General features: G+C 40.9%; 1 protein-coding gene across 1 annotated transcript; it reads right to left on the reverse strand.

The window, feature by feature from the left end:
* Positions 1-195: 195 nt before the first annotated feature.
* On the reverse strand, positions 196-13098 carry LOC131125282 (complement C3-like). Its single transcript, XM_078793533.1, has 27 exons — positions 12964-13098; positions 12873-12890; positions 12729-12800; positions 11709-11750; positions 10545-10734; positions 10293-10458; positions 10130-10200; positions 8268-8359; positions 8096-8178; positions 7922-8009; positions 7744-7846; positions 7559-7673; positions 6146-6261; positions 5936-6079; positions 5650-5856; positions 5379-5579; positions 4318-4473; positions 4112-4241; positions 3970-4038; positions 2938-3222; positions 2619-2874; positions 2402-2487; positions 1106-1245; positions 832-1041; positions 689-749; positions 510-593; positions 196-428 (listed from the first exon to the last, which is right to left on the reverse strand). Exons 1-27 carry the CDS (start codon positions 13038-13040, stop codon positions 211-213), a joined length of 3480 nt encoding a protein of 1159 aa, XP_078649659.1. The 5' UTR covers positions 13041-13098; the 3' UTR covers positions 196-210.
* Between the last annotated feature and the right edge of the window lie 351 nt (positions 13099-13449).

Genomic DNA, 13449 nt, shown 5'->3' on the forward strand with positions numbered 1-13449 from the left:
AACAGCATCATCCATCCAGGTATCCATTCATATATGCATCCAAAAACAGTATCATCCATCCTGGTATCCATTCATATATGCATCCAAAAACAGTATCATCCAGCCAAAAACAGCATCATCCATCCAGGTATCCATTCATATATCCATCCAAAAACAATATCATCCATCCTGGTATCCATTCATATATCCATCCAAAAACAGTATCATCCATCAATGCCAATCACCTCTCTTTATGTATCGCAGGGCGTCCGCCTTGCGCAGCACGCCCACGCTCTCCCAGTCGTTTGTGCGTTCCAGGTAGAGGGTGGCAATGAGCGGTAGCGTGATGGTGGCCAGGTTCTGCTCCACGCAACCGCCAGGCATGCGGATGAGAGACGCCAGGGAGTCGTCGCTGATGGAGTTGTCGATGCTGTCGGCCAAAACGTTCCCTAGAAAAGGAGGCAGCAGTCAAGGATCATCCTCTCCTCTCATTCCGGATCACAGATGTTTGACCTCAGACCATGTCTGACCTCTGACGTTGATGAATGTTTCTGGTGCCGAGTTTGGGACCACACCCTCCAGGTCCACCTTGCCCACCTGGACTGTCTGCCTCCCTGAACAAAATGGAGGAAGCAGCAAATGTCAGAGTTCCCTGATACTGTATCACAGAGCTGCTAAGGTGAACGTTGATTGGTATCGTTGTCCACACCTCCTTCAGCAGACGGGTTCAACATGGTGCTCCTGACTTTGGTCTTCTGGACTCCATCCATCTGTTTGGGTTCACAATAAGTGTGTTTAGTTTGCATGTTTAACACAATTGTACTTTTATTTAGCCCATCACGGTCCACTCACCACCACCCGTAGAAGCTTCTGGACGCGGTCTCCTCCCATCATGTCCCGGGCCACCACCATCACCTCTATGGGCAGCTTACCCACCACCAGAGGCATGATGGTGTAAGGCACCGCCTTGGAAGTCCCCGCCGCTAGCGTCAGCTCCTGTGTGTGTCTGTCCTTGAACGCGATACTGCACATGTCTTCCGTCTTCATCAAAACCACGCGGACCTGAACACAACCCGCTTGAAAGGATCCATCCAAACCAGGACAGTCATGAAAGTATGACGCTTACATGCAGGTCGTCGTAGCCGTAGTTATGGATCACTGCTTTAATTTCCACTTGTTCGTTCCTCGCCACCGAGTACGGAAGCTTCAAGTCCACAAAGAAACGTTTCCAGGCTTTGACGTTGTACGGCTCGGCAACGCAGAAACCTAAAAGTGAGAACAACGTGGAGTCTTTGCAGCTAGAATAGCTTTCGCTCTTCTAAGAACATTTATTGAACTTATTAGCTTGTGCAGGCATACTCATGGCCGAATACATTTATTATAATTATAAATGTATAATTATATATTTATAATTATAATAAATGTATTATTATTAATAAATGTATAAATATATTAATACATGTATTATATAATTATAATAAATGTATTATAATAATAATGAGCAATTAATATTATTATTATTATTATTAACACTACTACTACTAATAAAAATCATTATTATACATAATAATAATAATAATTATTATTATTGTACATAACACTAATTATTATTGTTATTATAATTATAATAATAATTATTTTAATTGTTATAATTATAATTATAATAATTATTATTGTTATTATAATTATTATTATAACAAAAATAATAATTATTATTATTGTTATAATAATAACAAAAATAATAATAATAATTATTATTATTATTATTATTATAACATAATAAAAAATATAATTATCATTATAGTAATAATAATAATAATAATAATAATAATAATAATAATAATAGTAGTAGTAATAATAATAATAATAACTATTATTATTATTATAATTATTATTATTGTTGTACATAATAACAATAATGATTATTGTTATTATAATTATAATAATTATTGTTATAATTATTATTATAACAATAATAATAATTACTATTATTGTTATAATAATAATAATAATAATAATAATAATAATAATAATGATAATAATAATAATAATAATAATAATAATAATAATTATTATTATTATTATTAATATAGTTAATATTATTAATAATATAAAATAATATAATTAATAATAATAATAATAATTATTATTATTATTATTATTATTATTATTATTATTATGTACTTGTGTCCCTTTTTTCAGGAGCACTTTGTAAACAACAGACCACATCAAATAACGAAATTGATAAAACAGCTAAACTATGAAAATGTTGGCTCAAGCCATGAAGCCAGGTTGTATGTTGAGTTTAAATGAAATACTTTGGAAAGAACGGGCGGGCCGTATTCAAACACTTGGCGTGCCGGATGTGGCCCCCGGGCCGTAGTTTGCCCACCCCTGCCCTAAGCGACAATGGTCTTCTTACCTGTGTGAGGTGAGGAGCTGACGGCCAGAACCCCCCACTCTGTGATGCTATCAGGTAGGGCGTGGGTCACGTCCTTCCACGCCAACCTGTAATGAATTAGAGCCCACAAATATCTAACATAACACTAGCATAGCTCTATCATTTAAAGATGTGTAGCGAAGCCTGCTTTTCAATGAAGCTTATTTTTTTTAATTTGAGGTCTTCTGGCCTCACTCACCCATCACTGTCGGCGACGCTCGGCAAGTTGACATCGGTCCACATCCATGACTCAAAGAACTTTGAGCGCAGGTAGACATCAGCCTCCTCCAGGTAGTCTTCATCCTCATACTCCTCATACTCCTCATACTCTTCTTGTGGCGGCTCTAGCTGCTTCACCACACTCGGTCTCCTGGCGGGCACTTCTGGATCAGGAGCGGTCTTAGGAACGCTGCTATATGTCATAAAAGACCTCTCGGACACGCTCCGCCCCCAGTCTACAGGAGCACATGAATTCCCAAAGGATCAGCAGTACACAATTCCAGCCGTCATGGACTTACCAAACATTTCTCTTCGAAGGGGGATGAGGGGTCCAAAATGTCCAAGGCGAGTAACAGTGGGCACGGGTGTCGTGGTGGGTGGGACGGTGGTGGGCGCAAGGGTGGTGGGCATCTCGGTATCCAACACCTGGTCCCGGTAGATGGCGCAGCAATGGCGGAAAGCCCGGATGCACTCCCAGCCCTCCGTGATGTAGTGGGAGCGCCTGGTGCATGAGTAAGGCATGGGGACGTCCCGCAGCCCGTCTAGGCAGCAGCGATGCTGCAGCTTCTCCTTATAGTGGCTCTCTGCGACGTACAAAACCGTCTTTTACTGCATCATAAAACTCTTTTAACGGTGTACAGTATACAGCAGGGCTGCCCAAAGTGTGGCCTGGGGGCCATTTGTGGCATTTGGCCGGCACAGCACATTCTAAAAATATAAGTTCACAGGAATATTTTCCTAAAATATACATAACACTCTTAGTTTACTAAATATCAAAATATTTAAGTTCCATTCTCGTTGTCGGCAGCACAGCGGTCTAGTGGTTAGTGCGCAGACCTCACAGCTAGGAGACCAGGGTTCAATTCCACCCTCGGCCATCTCTGTGTGGAGTTTGCATGTTCTCCCCGTGCATGCGTGGGTTTTCTCCAGGTACTCCGGTTTCCTCCCACATTCCAAAACCATGCTAGGTTAATTGGCGACTCCAAATTGTCCATAGGTATGAATGTGAGTGTGAATGGTTGTTTGTCTATATGTGCCCTGTGATTGGCTGGCCACCAGTCCAGGGTGTACCCCGCCTCTCGCCCGAAGACAGCTGGGATAGGCTCCAGCACCCTCCGTGACCATCGTGAGGAAAAAGCGGTAGAAAATGAATGAATGAATGAATTCTCGTTGTCATGAAAGGGCAAACAGGTTACGGCAAATGTATTTGTGGCAGTCCAAATATATTTGTGGCAGGCCGTTTACATGAAACACCGTCTACTATGTTCCCGAAGAGGCAACAATGAGCCGAGGAAGTCATTTTCGGCGCCCACGGGTCCAGATGCACTCACCCAACTGGGCTTTCCGCTGTAAGCGCTCAGCGGAGCGCCTCCTTGTGTTGCTGACTGGGCAGTGCAAGGCTACACGAGAAGGAGAGACGGTTAATGTTGCATCTTCAGTGGACACAAACACACTCATGGAGCCTTCAGGTACCTTCCCTAGAGTCGGTTTTGAAGCCAGTGCTGGAGGAGAACATCAGCCCGGCGTCTTTGAACACCCCCTTGGCATTGAGGCCTCCCCCCCGGGTGCAGCCCATGTCCCCGTGCTCCACAATGTCCCACATCTGACAGGAAGAGATAAAAAAAAAAACATTGTCTGCTTTCAGGACACCGTAGTTGGTGGTTAATGGCTCCTCAGACCTTCTTCTGGGTGAGGCGGTCCTTGCGGAGCAGATAGACGGAGTTGTCCACGGCCACCAAGCTGACGTTTGCTCCAGGGTCACCTCTCACTCGGACGCTGAAGCGATTCCCGGGAGCGTAGTCCCGCAGTACGCCATCTGCTGGTCCTACTTTCAGCTGCGGGACAAAATGACAGAAACCGCAATGTAAGCCAAAAAAAACATCCATAATTGATGTTAATCATAGAACACGTTTTGCTTTATTTGAGTTTTGGATACTGTGCTTAACTTCTTTTTACACTTGTATGGCTGTTAAGGATGATAAAAATGACTTACAACATTTTCTGTACACAAAATAATAGTATAGAAATAATAATATTAACAATAATCATCCGTCTATTTCACATAGTCAAACCCATCCCCCAAAACACCAATGAAAAAAATATCTATATTATAATATATTATTATTATTATAAAATATTATTATAAATAAAATATAAATATTATTATAATATATTATATTATTATATTATTATAACATTATAATATATTAATATTAATATTATAATGTATTATATTACATATATATTTATATATGTGTTATATATTATAAAAATATATTATATATATTATAATATATATATATATATATTATAAAAATATATTTATATTATATTATATTATAATAACTGTGTGTGCGTGTGTTTTGGGCAGGTACTGCGGTTACCCGCCACATTCCAAAAAGAAACATATTTGGTTATGAATTTGGTATGAATATTGCCTGTGTGTGCCCTAGAATGACTGGCAACCAGTCCAGGGTGTATCCCCCTCAGCTGGGATTGGCACCAGCATCCCTCTGCAACCCTTGTGTGGATTAATTAAAAATTAATGAATGGAAAAAAACTAGCCAAATAAGAGAAAAATGTGTTGGACTCAATTTTTTGTACGTATTTGATATTTAACTTTTTAGTCTATTCCGACCTGCGTTGGATTGGTGTTAGCATGTTTTATTAACACAAACGTGAAGAATATTCAAAAGGTTAGGACACGCTATCTTTACATGATGCAATAAGGAGCACTCACATCTCCAACGCAGGAGTCGCTCACGTCCACCCAAATGGAATCGGCCACCACCTCCTCTCGGGCGTTTGCCAGAAGGCTGTAGAAGGCCACAAAGCGGAAAGAGGGCATCATTTCGGGGGTGACCGTCAGGCCGACGCTGGTGACGAGCTGTCCTGACACGCCCATTCGCTTGGCTTGGATGATCTTGCCTTTATTGACCACCTGGCAGAGACAACATGGAGTTAAACTGAGGGAGGCCGTGGTTGTGACCGGGACTCAGACCGGGACTCACCAGGTATGTGATGTGCTTGATTTTGTCTCTGTGTATCTGCTCGGTGGCGATGGTGAGTTTGAGGGACAACGTGTCACCCACAGACGCCGTATTGGTGCTGGTGGAGATGTAGAGGTAGCTCAGACTGAGCATGGGCACGTACGGAAAAAGAAACATCTGGTTCTTGGCCTGCTGCTCTGGTTTGAAGCCCGGTAGCGTGGTCTCGGCCTGGAGAAGAGCATGGACTTCATCTATGCACCCATCACTTCCACCGCCTTTAACGACATAACTAGCAAACTGTTCTCACAGCAAGGCCTTGGACATGTCGAAGGCTGGGCATGTTGATGGTGACCCTGGCTGTACCCACGCCGACCATCACGGGCGCCTCTAGCAAGTTCACCTTCACTGGGACGTCACGAGCCGGGGAACCATCATGGTGGCTCACCTGGATCTGAGGAGATGGTGTGAGACATGAGCTGCTGTCAATGAGATGGATGTGTTGAACATGAGAACTTACAGTGACGTCAAACGGGAGTCCTGGTTTGAAGTATTTCGGCGTGTCCTTGAAGGACAGGACATACGGAGATCCCACAATCCTGATCCCTTTTTTCTCTGCTTCAACCAGGTCGCTGCCTTCAAAAGGTGGGAGAGAAAAGTTGGTAAATGGTAATGGTTTTATTTCACTTGAACATACATACATCAGATTACAATTGAGTACATCATAATCAGTTCACAGTTCCACATGTCCAAAAGGAGTAGGAAGAAGCAAAGCTTATTAATTCCTACCCCTCCATTAGCTACATAGATATCTTTCTTTCTTTATTGTCATTGCATAATAACACAGCAGTGAAATTGCCAACGAAATGTCGTTGCCTGGCTCCCGTATAATAATAAATAATAATGTGAAGACTAAATAGATGACATCAAATATGAACATTGTACAGTGTAAACAGTAATTTGTACAAATAATTTAAATAATTAAGAATAAATAATAAAAATTTAAAGTTTTGTGTGGGCGGGTAGAGGGTACTTTTACAATCAGTAACTGTTACATTTGTTCACTTCCTGCTTTCCTAATATAGTTAAAGTTTTTTTATTTTTTGTGACATACTGAAGTATGAGGTGATATGAGCATCCAATGACATAATGGGTACCATAGTAAGTGTCAATATAGTGATATATATAGCACATCATGACTGGTTCAAGAGTCCAAACATTTTTGGAATAAAGTAAGAATTAGAAAAGGAAAATTTCTAAGAAGAAAGTTGAAATGTTGTTGCTGTAAATTTTACAAAATCCAGCAAAATACGGAAAAAAATATTATATAATATAAAAAAATATTATTGTATTTATTTTTTTTAATTACTTTTACAATCAGTAACTGTAACATTTGTTCACTTCCTGCTTTTTTAAAATAATTTAAGTTTTTTGGTTTGTTTGTTTTTTGTCACGTACCGAAGTACGAGGTGATATGAGCATCCAATGACATAATGTGTACCATAGTAAGTGTCAATATAGTGATATATATAGCACATCATGACTGGTTCAAGACTCTTCATCCTTGTATTTAGCAAACATCAACTGCTTGTATTGTTTCTTGAATTGGCTCATCGTTGTGCATTGTTTGAGGTCCTTATTCAATCCATTCCATAGTTTGATTCCACATACTGAAATGCTATGGCTTTTTAACATAGTCCTAGCATATATGTGTTTCAAATTTAGTTTGAGATCATATTTCTCCTCTCTTGTAGAGAAGTATTAGATGACATTTTTAGGTAATTGATTATTTTTAGCCTTATGCATTATTTTAGCTTTTTGAAGATGAACTATATCAGCAAGTTGAAGTATTTGTGACTTTAGAAATGCCTTAAGTAAATTCTCTAATGCTGCCTAAATTGCAGCATCAAGGCTGATTAAGATGGGACATTACCGGTCTTGGTGAGGACAGAAGCTTTGACGTAGATGGAGCTGCCTACCAATGTCCTCGTGTCAGGGTACGCCCTCTTGAGCTCCTCCATGCTCAGAGTGGCGACTCCGCCCTCCAGCTACAACCAAGCACTATGATTACCAACATGAGATTGACTTTCATGACAGTTGAAATGACACGCGACTCACATTTGACACCTGCTTGACTGAAGGTAACCTCGTCATCTCCTTGTTGGTGTCCACTCCAAACACCACGTAGGCTGCGCCCTGGACCGGCTCGCCGTACAGATATCTGGACACAGACCACGACAGCCGTGTTATCACTGTGGTGGGTAACATCTATCCATGTCCGTATCAAGGTGTGTACCTGGCGGAGATCTCCACCTCCAGATCGTCGTCATCGAGGCTCAGGAAGGACTTCCTGGGAGTCAAGGTGACGTTGAAGGCGGGCAGCACTGCAATGCAACACAGCTCAGTTCCACGGAGACACGCGAGATTGTGAAGAGAACAGGAAAGGCTCCAACGTGCGAAGGTGGCGTACCGTATTTCTTCACCTCAAACTGGGAGGTAAAGGTGTTCTGCTTCCAGTGGTCAAACTTGGCAATCACCTTCCACGTGCCTTCACTGTTCATGAGGAACCACGGCATGAAGACTTAATTATTATACTCATTATTCCTCTTTTTAGTCATCATTTGGCAGAGCTTTACACTTACTTGGCAAATTCCGGAATAAGAAAAGAGTCTGAAAAGACGCCGTAAGGAGCTCTGCTCCTGAAGACCTGCTTGACCACCACGCCTTCTGGATTCTGGTGCCATCACAAAATAGGAAGCTTATTAGTACTTCACACAACCCATTCTGATGCATATTTGTACCATATATCTGATACATATTTCCGATACAAAATCATTGAAATACAAAGAATCTGCTCCAAGGGTCAAAGTGCGGCCATCATAAAACCTGAATTCATTCAGTCAAGTGTAAAAAGAAGTTAACCGGCGCTAATTGTAAAAACAATAACATTTAAATTTGACCTATCATGCAAGTGTAAAAAAAAAAGTTCACTTCTGCTAACAGAAAAAAAATTACATTCAGTTTTCCTTCCTGTATGATCAATGTTGCCATATTGTCCTGAGCAGCCATGACAGCATGCATCACTTTCCCTTACTATGACCACAGTAACTTACAATAAGTTCCACCTTGGATTCTATGGTTATCATCAACATTATTAGTCAACTTCTGTGCTGTCATCACAACACAAAATACACCAAAAAGTCAAAAAAAAAAAAGTACAAATGTGAAGAACAGTAAATTTCCAAGGATCACAATAGATGAAAATATGAGCTGGAAAAACCTCATATTACAAATATACAACATAACGTGGTCAGAAATATTTCAATATTGAACAAAAAAAAATAGTTCTCAATCAGAAATCACTCCACACTCTTTATTGCTCTCTGGTTCTACCATATCTTACTTATTGTGTGGAAAATATGGGCTAATAACTATAAAAGCAATCTTCACTCGCTAAATGTACTCCAAAAAAGGTCAGTAAGGATAATTCATAATGCCGCCTACAGAGAACATACTAACTCCTTATTTTTAAAATCACAAATACTTCAACTTGCTGATATACAGTAAAGTCTCGTTATATCGATATCGGTTATAACGAATTACTACTTATTACGATACTATTTTCATTTCCTGGCAAATTTCTAGTCTTTTATGATATAATTAGCTCCGTTAGTACGATACCCGGTTATTATGATAATCCGGTTACTACGATGCCCTTTTCATCTCCCGCCAGCCAATTTGGTCTGCTTATATCGATACAAAAGCAGCTTAAATCAATCTTTGCTTAAGGATTTTAATACCAAAAGAAGAACCAGAAGAACCAACTGACGTAGCATACACACCTATTCCAACGAAGACACAAGCGTACAAATACATGTATTTAATTGTGTTGTATTCAGATATCTTTTTATCACTTGCAATAATCACTGTTTTTCATATGTACATGCTGGCGTTCGTTGGTTCTTCTGTTGCAGGCATGTGTTTGACCAGCTATGTAGGGCGGGTTGAGCATGACCTGTGAACCAGGAAGTGCGGGAATCGGTGTGTGTGCTGCGCTCTGGTGGTGGAAGTGTGAAAAATAAAGTTGACTGGAAGCAGCCGTTCGCCGTGTTCTTTTTTGGTATTGAAATCCTTAAGCAAAGATTGATTTAAGCTGCTCGACATTGTTCTATACTATAGAACAATGTCGAGTGCATTATTGCCCACTTTTAATGCAGGATCGGATATATGGATAGTCCGGTTATATCGGTATTTTTTCCGACTCCCGAGAATATCGATATAACGAGACTTTACTGTAGTTCATCTTCAAACAGCTAAAATAATGCATAAGAATGCCATTTCGTTGGACGCCATCGATATACGTAGAAGGTTCCTCTACCAGCCCTGCTGCTTTTCACGCTCAACGAGCTGTCATGTGAGTTGATGTGAATTTAGACACGTTTTTGTCACATAAAACATAATATTCTAAATGGTGGTTCAGCGGTATTTGTAAGTTTATCCTCACCTGCACGTCTAATGTCAGAGAGCTGTCGAAAGCCTTGAAGGACGGAGATGACACAAACGCTCGCAAGCGCACTGAGGAGCAAAAAAAAGGTTAGAATCTGTGAGCACAGCGATTGGTGGAGTTCTATGTTAAATATGTTAAATATGTTGAGATGAGGCCTCACCCTCATCTCCAGGGTTGTAGATGGGCTTGTCCGTCTGGATGAAGATGTACCCTGAGTGAAAGGACACCAGCACGATTCTTTCCTCCTTGTGATAGTTGACAAAGTTCACACTCAGCCACACGTACTTCTTCTTGGTCTCATCACGGTTCAAAGGTCCAGAAGGTATCTGGGGAAACATAATAACAAAGTGTTGTTACTTGTTTATATTGCGTTCTCAAATCTCTTCACAAGGATCCTGGAGGTGCGCATCACCTGCACAGCTTGGAGGGCATGGAAGTTGTTGCCTGGATCCAGTGTGATCCTCTCCGTGACCAATGTGGTGGTCCTGGCGAAGTCCGTGATGGTGATGTGGACCTCGATGGGGACGCCGATACCTTCAGCCTGCAGGTAGATGTTCTCCTGGCTGTCTGCCCTCAGCAGGTCTGGGGCTAGCAAGGTGAACCTGACAAGTTATATCATTATTATTATTATTATTATATATGTTATATTATATGACATATCAAACAACTGGTATGAAGGCTTGGACATATATAATATATTATTATATTACATATATTATATATAATATAATTATATATACATTATATACAATTTATTACATTTTTAATCAATTATTTTTTTAAATAAATGTATTTACAGTATATTATATATAATATTTTTTATTATTTATATATTTCAATAAATGTATGTACAATATCTTATTATATATAATATATTGTACATACATTTATTTTTTAAAATCATTTATTGAAAATTAAATTATTGAATTATTTAAAATATAATAATTAAATTCAAAATTAAATTTAAAAAATACTTCAAACAGAAATAAAACTCAATAAATACATTAAATTAGAAGAAAATATGCACTTATATTAGATATATTTTCATTCATTCATTTTCTACCGCTTTTCCTCAAGAGGGTCGCAGGGGTGCTGGAGCCTATCCCAGCTGTCTTCGGGCGAGAGAGAGGCGGGGTACACCCTGGACTGGTGGCCAGCCAATCACAGGGCACATATAGACAAACAACCATTCACACTCACATTCATACCTATGGACAATTTGGAAAAAAAATGTTTTTGGAATGTGGGAGGAAACCGGAGTACCCGGAGAAAACCCACGTATGCACGGGGGGAACATGCAAGGGTGGAATTGAACCCTGGTCTCCTAGCTGTGATACCCACTTGACCACCGTGCAGCCCTGTTACATATATTTTATTATATAATATTGTTATATATTATCTTACATACGTATATTTGGTTATACAAATATATCATATGCATATTTGCGGCCACCCTGTAAAAAGTTTTACACAACTTCGATGTGCATTTCTGAGTTACTTTCAGCAAACCAACGGCATCATTCTTGGGCTTCAGTGCACACGTATTAGCGTATGAAAATGTTTTGCTGGACAGTACCTCGGGACATCAGGTGGCGGCGTCACTACCGGCGGTGGTGGCCTGAAAGTAAACAATGAATGACTTTAGATGACACGTGTATTTTTGACACGTGCGACAACATGACAGATGTTTGCGGTCAGTCTCTTGGCACACTTGCAGGGGACGAGAAACGACTGAATCACGGAAATCCCAGCCAAAGTGTCAGACTGCACCACACGGTTTATTGTTAGCTTGCCAAAGAGTGAATCACTGGTATTGATCCTTTGTTCCCGTCCTTGACACAACTTTGATGGAAAAACTTTGTATCATGTTCAAAGTTTCTGCTTTACGTTGCAGGAATTCACATTTTGCTTCAATGAACCACAGCTCCCTCACTGCTGGCAGCACTCATGCACCTCCAGTCCACCAATGATATTCATTCATTTTCTACCGCTTTTTCTTCACGAGGGTCGTGGGGGGGGTGAGTCTTCGGGCGAGAGGCAGGGTACACCCTGGACAGCCAATCACAGGGCACATATAGACAAACAACCATTCACACTCACATTCATACCTATGGACAATTTGGAGTCGCCAATTAACCTAGCATGTTTTTGGAATGTGGGAGGAAACCGGAGTACCCGGAGAAAACCCACGCATGCACGGGGAGAACATGCAAACTCCACACAGAGATGGAAGAGGGTGGAATTGAATTGAACCCTGGTCTCCTAGTTGTGAGGTCTGCGTGCTAACCACTAGACCGCCGTGCCGCCCCACAAATGATATGAAAAAACCTTGCCAAAATGCAAAGGTGCATAGTGGGATTCATGTTTTCCTTAGTCAACCGCAGCTCCGCTTGGGCCGGCAGCACTCGTGCACACTACCACCACCACCATGCTTGACTGTAGGCAAGCCACACTAATCTTGCTTGCTATCATGGCTGTGTGTTGACTCATTTTCAGTGGCTACTATGTTGCATATCTATGTTGCTATACAAGTACATCCAAGGTGACTTTTAGCTTCATCCATGAAACAAATGACTGCGTCTTTGTGCTCACTTACGGAGGAGGAGGAGGAGGAGGAGGAGGAGGAGGAGGAGGAGGAGCTGCAACGTGCGTTTTCCGAAGGCCGACCCTGCAGAGACAATTCACAACTTACAACTTTTCCGAGCATCAAGCAGCAGTCGCCTACGACCTCAGCACTTACTTCTGGAGGATTTTTTTGCTGTAAAGAGCACAAAGAGTACGTTAGACTTAGACTTAGACTTAGGGGCCTGCGGTTGAGTGAGATAACTTACAATTTCTTCTTCAGCCCTCCGCTGGCCGTACACACCAAACACAGAAGCAAGAAGAGTCGCAGAAACCGTCCAGACATGTCGATTGAGTTGACTGTGGGTGCCCTCGAGGGGACGTCAGCGGCTATAGCAAACCCTGTCTCCGCCCCCTTTTACATCATGTGACAGGAGAAGACACAACAGCTTGTGAAAGTTTCCAATGTGTTGCAATGGGATGCTCCACAAAGGCTGAAGGTCATGGGGGAATGTTTGATCAAGAAAACTGGACTTTGCTTTGCAAGACCATCATATGAATTTTGGATGAAAGCATCACTTTTATTCTATACATTTTGGATAAAATTGTTATACACTTGAATAAAATGTGACTTAAAACAGTTAAGGCTTGATGGGGGCCATAGTTTGACCCTGGAACAGACTACAAGAATCCCTTACAGCGTCACTCTCACTGCTTTACAGGTTATTGGTGCAGATTGGAATTATCTCTCAACA

Source organism: Doryrhamphus excisus, linkage group LG9 (genome assembly GCF_037039965.1).
Source record: "Doryrhamphus excisus strain RoL-2023G ecotype Guam linkage group LG9, RoL_Dexc_Guam_v1.1, whole genome shotgun sequence".
NCBI classification, from domain to species: Eukaryota; Metazoa; Chordata; class Actinopteri; order Syngnathiformes; family Syngnathidae; genus Doryrhamphus; species Doryrhamphus excisus.

What these genes read in the sequence shown, in the direction of transcription:
- LOC131125282 (XM_078793533.1), bottom strand. Translation starts at nt 13,040, where the DNA reads ATGTCTGGACGGTTTCTGCGACTCTTCTTGCTTCTGTGTTTGGTGTGT. An exon ending in ATGCCCTCCAAGCTGTGCAG is followed by an intron (nt 10,459 to 10,544) that starts GTGATGCGCACC and finishes ATGTTTCCCCAG; the next exon opens with ATACCTTCTGGACCTTTGAA. An exon ending in GAACCCGTCTGCTGAAGGAG is followed by an intron (nt 594 to 688) that starts GTGTGGACAACG and finishes CATTTTGTTCAG; the next exon opens with GGAGGCAGACAGTCCAGGTG.